The 13,713-nt window shown below is 40.6% G+C and overlaps 1 protein-coding gene across 2 annotated transcripts in view; it reads right to left on the bottom strand.

The window, feature by feature from the left end:
* The window catches only part of helz (helicase with zinc finger), a 52,508-nt gene that overhangs the window by 28,061 nt on the left and 10,734 nt on the right, over positions 1-13,713 (bottom strand). For both annotated transcript variants that reach the window (XM_018761528.2, XM_029246776.1), the window contains 6 exons: positions 11,093-11,360; positions 7,870-8,203; positions 5,332-5,462; positions 2,338-2,517; positions 1,110-1,211; positions 11-189 (listed from right to left, as the gene is read on the bottom strand). In XM_018761528.2, the coding sequence (XP_018617044.2) occupies positions 11-189; positions 1,110-1,211; positions 2,338-2,517; positions 5,332-5,462; positions 7,870-8,203; positions 11,093-11,360 (1,194 nt within the window). The remainder of the gene's footprint in view (positions 1-10; positions 190-1,109; positions 1,212-2,337; positions 2,518-5,331; positions 5,463-7,869; positions 8,204-11,092; positions 11,361-13,713) is intronic.

Genomic DNA, 13,713 nt, shown 5'->3' with positions numbered 1-13,713 from the left:
GAACACTCACCAGGCTCCAAATCCAGCTGGCAGAGGTACTGGGAGGTGCTGAGCGTAACCACCACCACCCGGTGCTTGATGATGTCCTCCCGCTCAGGCATCTGGAAAGTGAACTGTGTGCTTGAGATGAGACAGTACTGCTGCACCACAGGGTGGACCGTCTTTACCCAGCGGTTCCTGAAGTACACCCTGGGAGAAGTGGAGATGGGAAGACTGGAATCAGGCTATGTTCCCCTCTGATGCACTCTGACTCTTACGCTATTCGCTTCAAGGCCAGTGAAACCAACTTATGGTTAAAACAACTTTCCTCTGCCAGCTCCAATCAATCAAAACGCCTTGTTTTGACAATTCACTGGGTGTGCATCTGATAACTCTGGACTCCTTGAAATGGATCCTAAGCTAAAAACACTGCCTTTGGTGAAAGTGGTGTCAGCCGGTAAGTCTGTGAACAGTGACATGCCTGCCAGGCACCCGGGAAGGCAGGAAAGCTCTGCCCAAGCAACAGGGGTAGCCAGGTGGGCCAGAGATAAGGCAGTTGGACCCTAGCTTGGTCAAATACTACAGCCTGAAACAAGTACCACAGAGGGAAGATCAGCATCCCAGGATCAGGAAACAATGGATTGGCAAAAAGGTGGAAAGTGAACCTGATGTACTTGTTTTTTTCTTATAAAAACAGCCTGTTGCTACGCTCAAGAACAAATTTCAGAGAAGCAAATCAGACAGGAAGTAAAAACTGCTAAAATTTGAGAGACAGGCCTTTCTCCCATTACAATTAAACAGGGGATAGAGCCTTCATTTAACTGGTCCTGCAGCAAATAAAATCTTTATATCTCACTGTGAAGAAAGAAGAACGCACTTTATGGTGAATAGCAGGGAAGTCAGCAATCCCATCATACTGTCAGACCCATGTCACAAGTGACCCGCTCACTGAGGAGAGAAGTAGTGCTCTGGCTGAACACAGCCGAATCCAGAGAGCACAACCACGTTTACCTCATCAAGATTAAGGCTTGCTTGGACAGGAGCAGGCATGGATAGTGTGTCTAAGATGAGAAGGAGAAAAAAAAAAAAACTGGACAAATCCAGAGCACAACACTGCTACACTTGCTCACCTGAGTGGCCTGGCGTGCGTGTTCCCTGCCTCCACGTACGGATGAAGATAATCCTTTATGTACAAATCAGCAGCACTGTTGGAGTGGGTACAAATGAGTACCCTGTGAATAAAAGCAGAAAAACTCAATCAGCGACAAGATTCTCTTTAGGTCATTCTCACCAAACATTTCAGATGACTTTTCTATAGGACTTATAGTTACTTAAATTTGTTTGGAGAACAGTCGGTACAGTGGGAACCAGGCACCATAATGTTTAAAGCTGCTGCCTTGCACTCAAAGGATCTGAGTTCAAATTCCACCTATGGCATAGTACTCTTGACCAGGGTACTTACCATAAACTGCTCCAGTAAAAATAACGCAGCTGTTTAAATGTGTAAACTACTGTAAGTAGCTTAATATTGTATGTGACTTTAGAGATGAGCATCAGTTACATTACCTGTGTAGCATATGCTGGCCAAAACCGTGGTATTCAGATAAATGACTGCATTTCACGAATTGTGAAACATTTTTTTCTCTCTATATGTCGGTGAAAGGCACTTTTGTTTTTTTCCTAAGTTGTAGATTGCTTTGATGAAAAACATCTGATAAGTTAATAAATGCAAATTCAGCTAAATAAGTACATGTAAATGCTTAAATAACTCTGCTGCATGGTTGTTCTGTTTCCAGGGGCATTGCAGATGATGGGACAACACACTTAAAGGAGCAGTGTCCAAGCATCAGTGTTTTTACATTATTTCCTTTCTTCAGTATATGTGATAAAAACATAAATGTATAATTCTCAATATGACATTTTTGTTGTTACAAGAAAGTAAAACCATATTAAAAGTTACAATAAAGACTAGATGCCTTTGTATAAATTGGTCAACTAACTGCTTACACAAAATTATTCACATCTCAAGCATTTGTATTTTGTTAACACTACATCTTACAGCCATTACTATGATTTCACTGCCGAGCTGAACTATCACTGTCAAGTCCACCCATCCATATGAAGCAACAGTGCAATGTACCTTGCATAAGGGCCACATATATTCTCTTAGCCAAAATAAGTTCCTTTATTCATTGGCAGGAACTGTATGACTTATTCTGCCAATTATATTACTGGTGCCATGCAGTACTTCTTACTTTGTGATGATGTCACTGTGAGACTGGTGTTTTTCTATGGGAATGGAAGTCCATACCAAATATTCTGGGCTTTGAGGGTTCAGACCTCCTTGCCACCACCCACCTGCTCTCTGGCTGCTTGAGGATGTGTTTGACTGCCTGTGCCAATGTAAAGGTTTTGCCTGTGCCATATGGCCCAATGATGAGCACCGGAGGCAGCTGGATGGAGAGAGGCGTGGTGATGGCCAGGATAGCCTCCTTCTGTTTGGCATTGAGCCGAGGGTCCAGTTGTTCGTCCCACTGTCTGTTGACAGGAAAAGGAGAGATGGGCATTGAAACAGACATGGACTCCAAGCAGGTTGAGAGAAGCTACCAGACCAAGCACTTCTAGGATTCCCACTGAATTTTTATGACCAAAACCAGATTCCTTGATTCACCCTACCCCTTTCCAAGCGCTCACAGATATTATAACAACCATACAAGCAACAAAACCAGTGTTTCAGGATTAGACCCTACACTCAAAGGACCTTGGTCCGAATCCCACCTTCTGCTGTAGTACTCTTGACCATAGTAGTTACCATGAACTGTTCCAGGAGAAAACAACCAGTTGTGCAAATGCATAAAAGCAATCCAGCTGTTAAAAGGTGTCACTGAATAGGCTGGCTGAATTACAAATCTCCACTGTCAAAGCCAGCCCTGAGAAAGTAAGAAGGGAGTCGATTAGGAGGACGGTGCTTGAGGACTGGAGCATGATGACATCATAATACTCAGAAAACTGGCTGACCGCTTGAATGCGCTTGTGACTGATTGAAGTCAGAACTAGCTGGGAAAAATATCAGCACCTTTTACCTTCTGTATCCAAAACCAAAAGATTCAAGGCAAGGCTAAGGAAAAGACATGACACATGAAGATATGAATACGATGTTTATATGGATTAGAGGCTTTAGGACTACTAATATGTGTCACTCAATTACTCCTGATATGCAGTGAAAACACTTTGTCTTTATCTTCAACAACACCAATTACACTATAGAATCATGTGTGCATTCAAATTTCTCCATCTGTTGATGTAATGTGCTCTTTGTATTTCTTCCTGAGATGTACACTGCGTTTGAGAAAAGTGACTGCAAAATAAATAAATGTAACGCAACGTAGTGGCTTCTATGTATAACTTCAGATATTTTTTTCCCAAATATTAAGCTCTTTAAGCACACTGGAAACAGTGTGAAGAGTGAAAAGTTGAAAATTTACTTTCAGCAGCACAAAATGATGATGCTTTAATACCAAAATGTTTACTTTGTAGACGTCAAACCAAATCCAGACTGCAATGTTTAGAGATTACCAACATAAATGACATTTGAAACATGAGAGCCAGCTTCAACACTGACTCAAGAAGGCATAGCTTAGAAAACTTAGAAACTTGAATTTTGGATGTTATTCCACTCTTGTACAGTCAAGACATACATGAGAAATGATGAAAAGGTGATATTCTGAAGGATAAGGCAGCACTATTTGAATCTCTGATCAGGTCCAGAGTCCAGTTTCTGCATCCAAATGTGCAATGCATCCAGCCATACTAAGGGAGTGCTTAGAGCCCAAACCGCCACATCGGACACAATTAGCACTGGTGGGTCTTTTATGTTGACTTTCACAAGAACAAGACTCAATGGTAACAGGGTACAGCTTCTTGTATCAAAAAAAAAAAAAATCAAAATAAAAACACCTGCAGATCTGGCATGCTTACCTTGCGCCGTATGGGCATCAGTCCTAGAGACACAAAGCGGCTGGAAACACAGCTGCCTTAACAACTGCAAAGTCTGTTCCACAACAATGGGGAACTAATCATATAACAAGAGAGTACATGTCCCTAAACAGTCTACAGGAGAGGATGCAACACCTCATAATACTTTTCACTCACACACACACACACACACACACACACACACACACACACACACACACACCTTCTGAACCGCTTGTCCCATTCGGGGTTGCGGGGAACCGGAGCCTACCCGGCAACTCAGGGCGTAAGGCCGGAGGGGGAGGGGACACACCCAGGACAGGACGCCAGTCCGTCACAAGGCACCCCAGGCGGGACTCGAACCCCAGACCCACTGGAGAGCAGGACCCGGTCCAGCCCACTGCGCCCCCCCATAGTACTTTTCTACACACTTTAATTCCCACAGCACTTTGCATAAAATTCCCAAAGTTGATAAAAACACTGTTCTTCATTCTTGATATAAAGATCTCCATCTTAAGATGGAGAAGTTTAAAAAAAAAACCACATCAGAGAAACTATGGTCATATTTGGATCATCATGCTTAAATAACCAGAATAACCAGCTGAACTTTTATAACAAGTAACCCTCTCTCTGTACTGGCGAAAACTATAAAAAGTGTAAGGCAGTGGTTCTGAAACTAATGCAAGGTATTTCAAAGGGTGAAACAGATTCGTTGATGAGGGCTTGAGCAGAAGACTGAGTATGTTGGAGGAAAGGGGAGAAAAGAAATTGCTAGAGCAAAAGAAAGGTTAAAAGAAGATGGATCGTGAGATGTCCACAAGAGATTAAATTTTGTTTTGCACGCTTCTCATAGCAGATATCAAGTTACTTGAAAGGGATCTGAAGCTCATTTTAATAGTATTTTATATTAATTTGCTGAAACCAAGAACCAAAACATTTCAGTTAAATTTGCTGACCACCTCTACTACATGTTGTAACCTTCAGCCCTTCTTCTTATTACATATTTCTATGTATTTGCATTTTCTCAACAGGCTTCTACCTGGGTTATGACCCAGTTCTCTTCCGTTGTTCAACAGAAAATAAGAACAAGCAAATTTAAATCAAACTGACAATGCAAATTTTAATTCAGTCAAAGGCAGTCCAGTAAAAACAAGTGTTTAAATGTTGAATATAAAAATAATACTGAACAAAAACCAGTACAGACAAACTGAACAAAGCGCACATTACCTTGTCGATCAGTCAGTGTTCTGCTGGATAAACATTAAAAACCGATACTTCAAAAATGCGGACAACAGACAGTGATCGTGAACAGTTGTTTAATATTGTGTCAGGTAAAAATATGGGTCAACAGTGAGAGCTCAGGTCAGTGTCCACTACCTGTTGGGGCTCCAGGGAATGGTGGGGGTCGTGCTAGCATCAGGAAACAGGATGGTGTTGTCCTTTATACGGTCCAGAGCGTAGTGCATCTCACAAAGCGGGAGTCGATTCAACTGGAACTGCAGCTCCACCTGGAGGAGAGGAACAGTTAAGTGGCCTGTAGACAAGTACTGCAACACATCAATGAAGAGATGTACAACAGACCCCTTGCAACACAGATAGAGAAGCATACAATGCGCTTGGGGTTCAAAAGTTTTTTGGAAGACATGGTCAAAACAATCCCTGGACCTCCACAGGTGACCATAAAGACACGGTACAGCCGTGTGCTTCATCAGTGAAGGCCGCATAAACATGCCCATTCGGCAAGTTAAATTAGCAAAACAAGCACTACACCCATCCCTCAAACAACAGGGTTGATTTGTTCCATGAAATCACTCCATTAGGTGGATTCCCACTGTGAGGGGGTCCAATTACCCCCTCTTCCGATTACCATTTCTATTTATTTTTCTTATAGTTTTTGGGATTTCTTATCAATTTGATTCACAGGTGTAAACAAATTCGACGCAAAGTTCACTGCCTGTCTTTTTACTTTGAGAAGCACACAGACGCTATACCATTAGAGAAAATGTGTAACATTTATATCTGAAAATGTAATACGTCTTTGTTCATAACGTTTGCACTTTTACAAACAGACAGAATATGAACTTACACATTGTATATGACCGTCATTTGATCACAAATTTAAGATTTTCACTATTTCCAGGGCTATTTAGTGGTTAATACATTTAGATTTTAATTCAATTTTAAAAACTCAAAAAATTTATAAAAAAAAATAGCCACCCCTGTGGGACAAAAACCTTTTTGTTTTAAGAGAAGTGTGTATGTCTATCACAAAATGTCCACAAGGGGTGATGATGCCATTGTACAGAAGTACATACCCATTCTGAAAATTAAACAGTGTAATTTTCAAAAATATCAATTCAAACATTAAAAAAAAGTCTTCAAGTTACAATGTCTTACAAAAAACAGTGGAAGAAGAATTCCTGTCTTTAACACAATAAAACAGCTCCAGAACAATATGCAAAAAAGCTAACTCCATAGAGAACCTTGCAAAAACCAAACCAAAACACAAGAATAATATGAAGTGTACGTAAAAAAGTTAACCAGCCATGAATACGCAAATGCGGTTTGCACTCTTTCTGGCAACATAAGCATACAAACACAGGAAAACTGCACAACAGAATTCGGAATGGAATTTAAATAAAAAAAATAAAAATAAAAAAAAAAGAGCAGTGGCTGACAGTTTAATATCTGTGCTTTTGAAAACTGAACAAGAGAACACTTGTATGCAAGTCTAACCAAAGGTCTGCATATCAATGTTAATTTTCTCAGAGAGTCAAAACATGTACAAACTGAATACATTTACATGTATTAAAAGGCAACATCTAAAAGCACAAAATTCACAGAAATATACTACATTTTAGAAAAACCATTCTGGTCCTTAGCAAACTATAGTTGTAGCCTAGAGAAAGACACAAGAGTCTGATGAATGAACGGATCCCTTTCTCACCACCGTATAATAAACGAGAGGTAGATTCAGGACAGCCGCTGCGGGGTAGACCACTTTGAACATACTCAGCCTACACTAGGGCCTCTTACATGACAAAGGGCTGGAGGGAATCCTTTAGCACAATTCAATTAAAAGCGTCCTAACAAGGAGCGCTTACCACAGAGTCAGGATCATTAGCTCTATTGCCGGCTAACCGCAGGTCGCGCCCTTATTGCTTCTATGGGCCCGTATGCTTCAGAGACGTGTGGCCACCGAGTGCCATTCTTCCTATTCCCCATCCCCTCATCATATTTCTGAAGATGACAATTGATAATTCCAGCCTTAATGGCATCAGCATCAATGGTCTAGTAATTACTGATGCTGAACACACTCACATCAGGGGAAAAAAGTAATAATAATAAAAACACCACCCCTGGGAGAATAATCTCCAGTGGGCTCTCATTTCCACTGATGTGTAACCTTCTTTAGTCGTAATCAACATGGGGCTTTTCACCTTTGAAGCCGGTCCTTGAAAATCCCATCACGCTTGTCGGCTGGGGTACTGTCCAGCCTAATCATTTTAGCACTCCAAAAACGGCAAGGCAATAAAAATGCTAAAATGGTAGAAATGAGCGAATGCTAAAGGGAAGTGCATTCCTCTGTACCATCCTAGATGATCTGTGTTCACAATTTAAATTTCTCTTCAAACACCCAGGACGACCACACAAGTCACGACCTCCAAAAAATGTGTCCAGTTATATTCTGCCACTTCTGACCACCTAAATGTTTTAAAATCATAATCAAAACTAAAGACCTTTAAAAGAAACAACTTACCAATGATACATTATAGAAATAAAAAACTGACATGAGATAAACAGCTCTGCCTTAGTGTTGTAGCGGGGGTCTTTCTCATGCCCAACAATCAGATAGAAAGACAGCACCAAGACAAGGAAAAGCAGTAAATGTGGGCTTAGCATGTGCCTGCGTACCTGCAGTTCCTGGTCGGGCTGCAGCGACAGCTCCTCGCAGCAGTCTTTACAGATGCGCAAGAAGATGTACTCCTTGGTCTTCTCTTCTATAACCGCCTCATAGACACGCTCTTTGACTCCAGGTGGCTGTGTGATTCGATCGCGGCCCAAGGGCAGCAGCAGAACGGAGTTCACCTTGGTCATGACCAGACGGCCAGCCAGCGTGTCCTCAGACAGGGTCTCCGTCAGCTTGAAGCGGGCAAACAGCTGCCCATTCTGGGCGTACTTTGCACCACCAGAGATGCCCGTCAGCATGAAGCTGGACACCAGCTGTAGGTTCACCTTGATGTTAAACCTAAGGGACCAGATCACATAAGCAACGGCTTATTATAGTATTAATTAATTGCAAATATGCTCCACGCTCAATTCTAAAACACTGAAAAAATATGACATGAGCAAAAAAAATTAACTTACATTTCTTGTAACAGGAACAGGGAAATAATTACGGGGCAGGAATAAGCAAGGTGTGATTACAAAGCAAAGACACATTGCAAATGGAGGTGTGGTGATGAACGATAAGCGTTGGGAAATGGACAGTGCTGTCAACACTGGGGATTTCACTTTGGACCTGGCTGTAATCAACACCTGCTTATGGGAATAACACTGTCCACCACTCACCTTGTTACACAGAGCAACAGGTGCTGAAGCAGCACAGTGGGGACAGACGGACTATTTTATCAAACTAATTTCTGAGAATGCTAACAAGATCCCTTTTACACTACAGACACTGCACTTCTGCAGCCTGCATAGAAACAGTTACACACATCCACTTGGAGAAATGCAGACAGAAAGGTTCTTTTTCTAAGCAGAAAGCAGACTAGATGCCAGGTGGGTGCAGGTTTTAGTTTTCTTCAGTCCAGGTTCTTAGGCTCCCGTTATCAATTACCTACTGTCACTCGACTATCTGTCTGTTGCAGCAATATCCTGCTTCTGCTCTAGTAAATCAGGTCTCTTGTCATCCCTACATAGCTTTTATGAAAATATGAGCAATGTGTACAGCACACTGCCTTGAGAGTTCACAGTTCAGCACATTTTTGTTTAACAAAATTAATTCATTTAGCTAACAATTTTTTCCAAGGTGTCTTGAAATTTTGTTTTTGTATTGAGCCCCCTTACAATTATTTATCTCTTTATAAAGCTGGATACTTGCTATTGTATTGTCATTTAAGCTAAATATTTTAATCAAGGCTACTACAGCAAGAGGTGTGATTTGAACGTTTTACCTTCCAGTGGCAACTATTGTTATTACTATTGTTATATACTATTGTTTACAATGAGTTGATACACTACAACAATCTCCACTTCACATGCACATCATATATGTATATCAGCTAATATTGGCTCATTGTCATTTCTACTTGTAATTACCCCTTCACATCAAAACGTGAAAGAAAAAGAGTGGCTGAACATGGTTGTTCAAAGATTCCCTTAAGAAAGACATGGAGGCCTACTGTGCAGCCAACTCAGACAGGAAGACCTCCTCTGACACCTTGTGGTGAAGAAAAATCTAGACAAAAGCCATTACAGGCCAACATCTGCCTAGTATTCATGGGCAAATTCACAAAACACAGCCAAGCAGGTAAACTTAAGGTAAACTAAACATTCTTAAAAACTGAACTAAAAGATTAAGCATTTGGGGACATGGTGCTCTTATTCCTATTTACCTCATTTTTAACAGTGTGCCCAGCACAGGGTGATAGTGGTCAAGCCTTGTAGCAAAGTGAAGGGTACACCCGGGATGGGATACTAATGCACACACAGCAATCACTCTGTCTGTCTGTCTGTCTGTCTGTCTCTCACGGCAATTTAAAATAATTTTAAAAATTACCTGAAAGATACATTGTTGTATTATGGGTGGATCTTACCCAAACACTGGGAAAACATGCAAAGTCCAGACAGACTGAGGCAGATTCAGTCACACATTTGAACCCACCGCTATGCGGCTGTAAGGCCCCAGTACTATCTGCTGTGCCACCATAACGCAGCCACTCATCCCTTCCATGTGAAACAGATAGGGACCAAAATTCAGCAATAACTGTACCTGCTATGAGAAGCAGTATAATCTAAGCAACACTGGCAAAACCTGTCCAGTACACTGCCATAAAGCCAACAGCATTAAGATGTGTCAAAAGTGCAGACCTTGCGGTCTGAGGCATGCTGCTGAAGTGGTGGAGAGTGGGTAGGAGGTAATGCACCCAAGCAATGTCTGATAAAACTGGATATCACTAAAGTGAGGTGAGAGTTTGGGGAGTTTGACTGAGGGGTGAAGATAAAAACTGCCATGAAGTATAAATCACAGTCTCTGACAAGGATGGAGACACTGCAGGAAAGAAGCAATTCATTAGGAAACCTGTTTAATCCACCTACTCACCTTGCAAAATCAGAAAAGCAAGCCTAGTGTATTAAGTCAAAAATAAGTACCACTTCTGGTAATGGCAGTTTGCATTGTTGAGAGCACACAGGTCAACCTGAGATACTAACTATTCAACTTTAAAGAATAAACTTTGTTCTTACTCCTAAGCACAACTGTAAAGGAGTCCTGTCAATCAAATAAAATAAACCATCTGCCTGAAAGTCTCCAATGAGAACCTACTGCCTTACTGCAACAGCTGGTTTCACATCATTTCATGTCCATATAAAGCAGAAAAAAAACTAAGAAAAAAATATTTTCTGAATTAAAGTAAGTGTAACTTATGGGATGAGTGTGGTCATTGTAAGAAAAGCAAAGCAGCTGTCGGATGGCTGTATTTATCCATGTAAACATATCTTCAAAACAAGTTGTGCATTACAGTTCTACTTCAGATGTGTGACAGCCTGTGCTGAAAGAAGAACGAAGTTAGCGCTTATTCATTTAGCAAACACTTTTAACCAAAGCAATGCACAGCATGATGTAAGAGAGACCAAGTTTCCCTTTACAATACTATTATCATGGTATTGGGGTTTGCGGCTATCAAAGTGGTTAGAGCCACCATCTTTTAAGGACCCAGACTTAAATCCCTGCTTTCACTGTACTTTCCCTAAGCATGGTACTTATCATGAATTGGTTCAGTAAAATTACCCAACTGGTGTATGGGTAAACCATTTAAAATAACTCAATATGCAAAGAAAACCTTGCAAATTGCTTTGAAAAAAAAAAAAACTGTCAGCTAAATAATAATAATAATAATATAAAAGCAGAACGCACTTGCTGACTTCCTTGTACTGAGCGATCTCCTCGATGTACAGCAGGTCATGGAGTCGGGCCTGATAGTTCTCTTTGGTGAGGGTGCGGTCCAGGACAGACTGCGTGAAGAGCTGGTCGGCTGACAGGGGGATCTGGTACCGTGCCAGCAGGCTGCGCTCCAGCTCCAAGCATTCGCTGGGCCCGAACTCCACAATAGTCTTGCAGGACGAGTCCCAGCGCTTGGCACTCATCTGGAGCTGCTGTCGTGCCTGCATCAGGTGTTCCAAATCTGAAGGGGAAGCAAAACATGCAAGCCATCGCTAAGGATAAGAGTTGATTAAAAAGGACTAAATGCTGAATGTAGGTTCCAGTCCCCAGCCATGCCACTGTACCCGTGAAAGGAAACAAAGTGGTTCATAAATGGAAAGTAGTGTGTGGTGTGTTTCATGAAGAAGGGTCAGCTAAACATTTACATAACTCAGATTTTTTAAAAAAAAAAAAAAAAATCGCAAGGCAAAGACATCCTTTGCAAAATGCTGTTGTGTAGAATGAAAAAATGATTACAATGGCATATGAAAATATATTCCCTTTTATAAATAACACGAGCATTTTTACCCAATACTCAATCATTTAATTTCGACGCAAGTCCTACATGCAACCTTAATATGGACACAACAGACATTACAACCACATATCTCCTTTCAACTCCACATACGTGATTCCCAAGTCCCATTCACTGTGACAAAGTAAAGAGAATAAACATTTAGGGGAAAATTCAAGAAAATCAGAGAAAACAACTTCATATAACTATGCACATAAACTTAATTGTACTTAGCACAGGAGAACAGGGGCAAACTACTTCCCATCAAACTGACAATTTCAAGAAATCACAACCATCAGTTGTCAACTAATGTTATAACGAAAACAGCAAATTCAATTCTATTCATTTCTTTGACTTTTTTCCAAAGCCATTTACAATGGTGAGCTACTTACAGTTATTTACCCATTTTTACAGCAGGGTAATTTTTTCTGGAGCAATTCAGGGTAAGTACTTTGCTCAAGAGCACTACAGAAAGAGCACAATTCAAACTGCAGTTTTTAAGTCCTTACAGAAATAAACTATATGTAATTGTTAACTCAGTTAAATAATTGTAACATGAGGAATCCTTTCAGCAAGCAGGACTAAGGACAGAGTCAAGATACATTTACTCATTTAGCTGATGCTTTTCTCCAAGGCGACTTACAGTGTTAAGGTTACAATTATTTACCCATTTATACAGCTGGGTAATGTTACTGGAGCAATTTAACATAAGTACCTTGCTCAAGGGTACTATAGCTGAGATCAAACCTGCAATCTTTGGATCCAAAGGCAGTAGCTCTAACCACTACATTATCAGCTGTCCCCAAGATAGATGTGAAACTTTGTGTACTTTTCAGAATATTTTCAGAAACAGTGACTGGTAAGAGGAGAGTAAGGGACTTAACACAAGGAAGGTCAGGTGTGTGGATTATCTCTGGCCTAATTCCCAGGGTCGAGCAACATCCTACTGGTAGTTTAAATAAAGGGTGGCACGGACTTTGTTCCTCTTCCCTCCACCCTTTGTGCTGCCAAATACATGTCACAATCCTATAAACGGAGTTAACAGCATGATTATCTTGACACTACCATAAATAAAGTCTTAATCTCACAATCAAAATGAAGATCATCTAGTGCCAAACAATTAGCAACGCTACGTAGCACCTCTAAAGGCATAATGTCTGTGTGCTACGCAGAATGAACACAGACAGTGGTCCTGTGAAATTGTTTACATAATAAACATTTATCAAACTATCAAAATGTCTCAATCCAGGGTATACTTTTTCCTCACACCATGTGCATACATGGTTGATTCCAAACCACGACAACCCTATTGAAAATGATAATGAATGGATGAAGGAAGAAAAATATAACACGAAAACACAAGCCAGAAATAACTCGTGTTACAAATGGAAATGTTTAAGTTCTCTGTACAAGATTAAATTAAATAACTGAAGAAAGGTTTTTAATTGACAACTTAAGTAATATTAATTTTCATCTGTGAACCATTTTTATAAGAGAAACCTTAAACCAGGAATTTGCCTAACGGAGTGATTACAGAAGGAATTAGGCCTCTTACACAAATGACGAGTACACGAAAGTGACTTTTACTGCTTGTCTTGTCAAGCAAGAGATTAAGAAAATGTGCACTTTAATATTAAACTAAAAAATTTTTTTTACTATTGCCAAACTACCTTATTTACTTTCTCTTTGTTGTTGACAGCCTGCATACTGTGGCAATTTACATCAGTCCTAGTTTCTGAACAATTAAGGACAATAATCTAGTTCAATGTTAAAACAGTAGTTCTCACTAAATCACTTATTCTCTCTCATCGCTACGGTACAATCTTTCAGTCCAGTAAGTCCAGCTACTTTAATGAAGACAGCACAGAGCACTGGTTTTTACAGCACCTTGGAATAGTAAAACTGGACTGGAAGGAAGGAGCCCTGCAGTTTGTGGGTGGTAATCATGCTGCTGTAGCCTTCGACATCTGAACCATTTTATTCAGCACAACAGATGATATGCAACTCATCAAATCTCCCACCCTAGTGAACCCCCTCAGCC

Source organism: Scleropages formosus, chromosome 20 (genome assembly GCF_900964775.1).
Source record: "Scleropages formosus chromosome 20, fSclFor1.1, whole genome shotgun sequence".
NCBI classification, from domain to species: domain Eukaryota; kingdom Metazoa; phylum Chordata; class Actinopteri; order Osteoglossiformes; family Osteoglossidae; genus Scleropages; species Scleropages formosus.
Note: the sequence above shows the minus strand (reverse complement) of the source record. Positions and strands in the feature narration are given on the sequence as shown.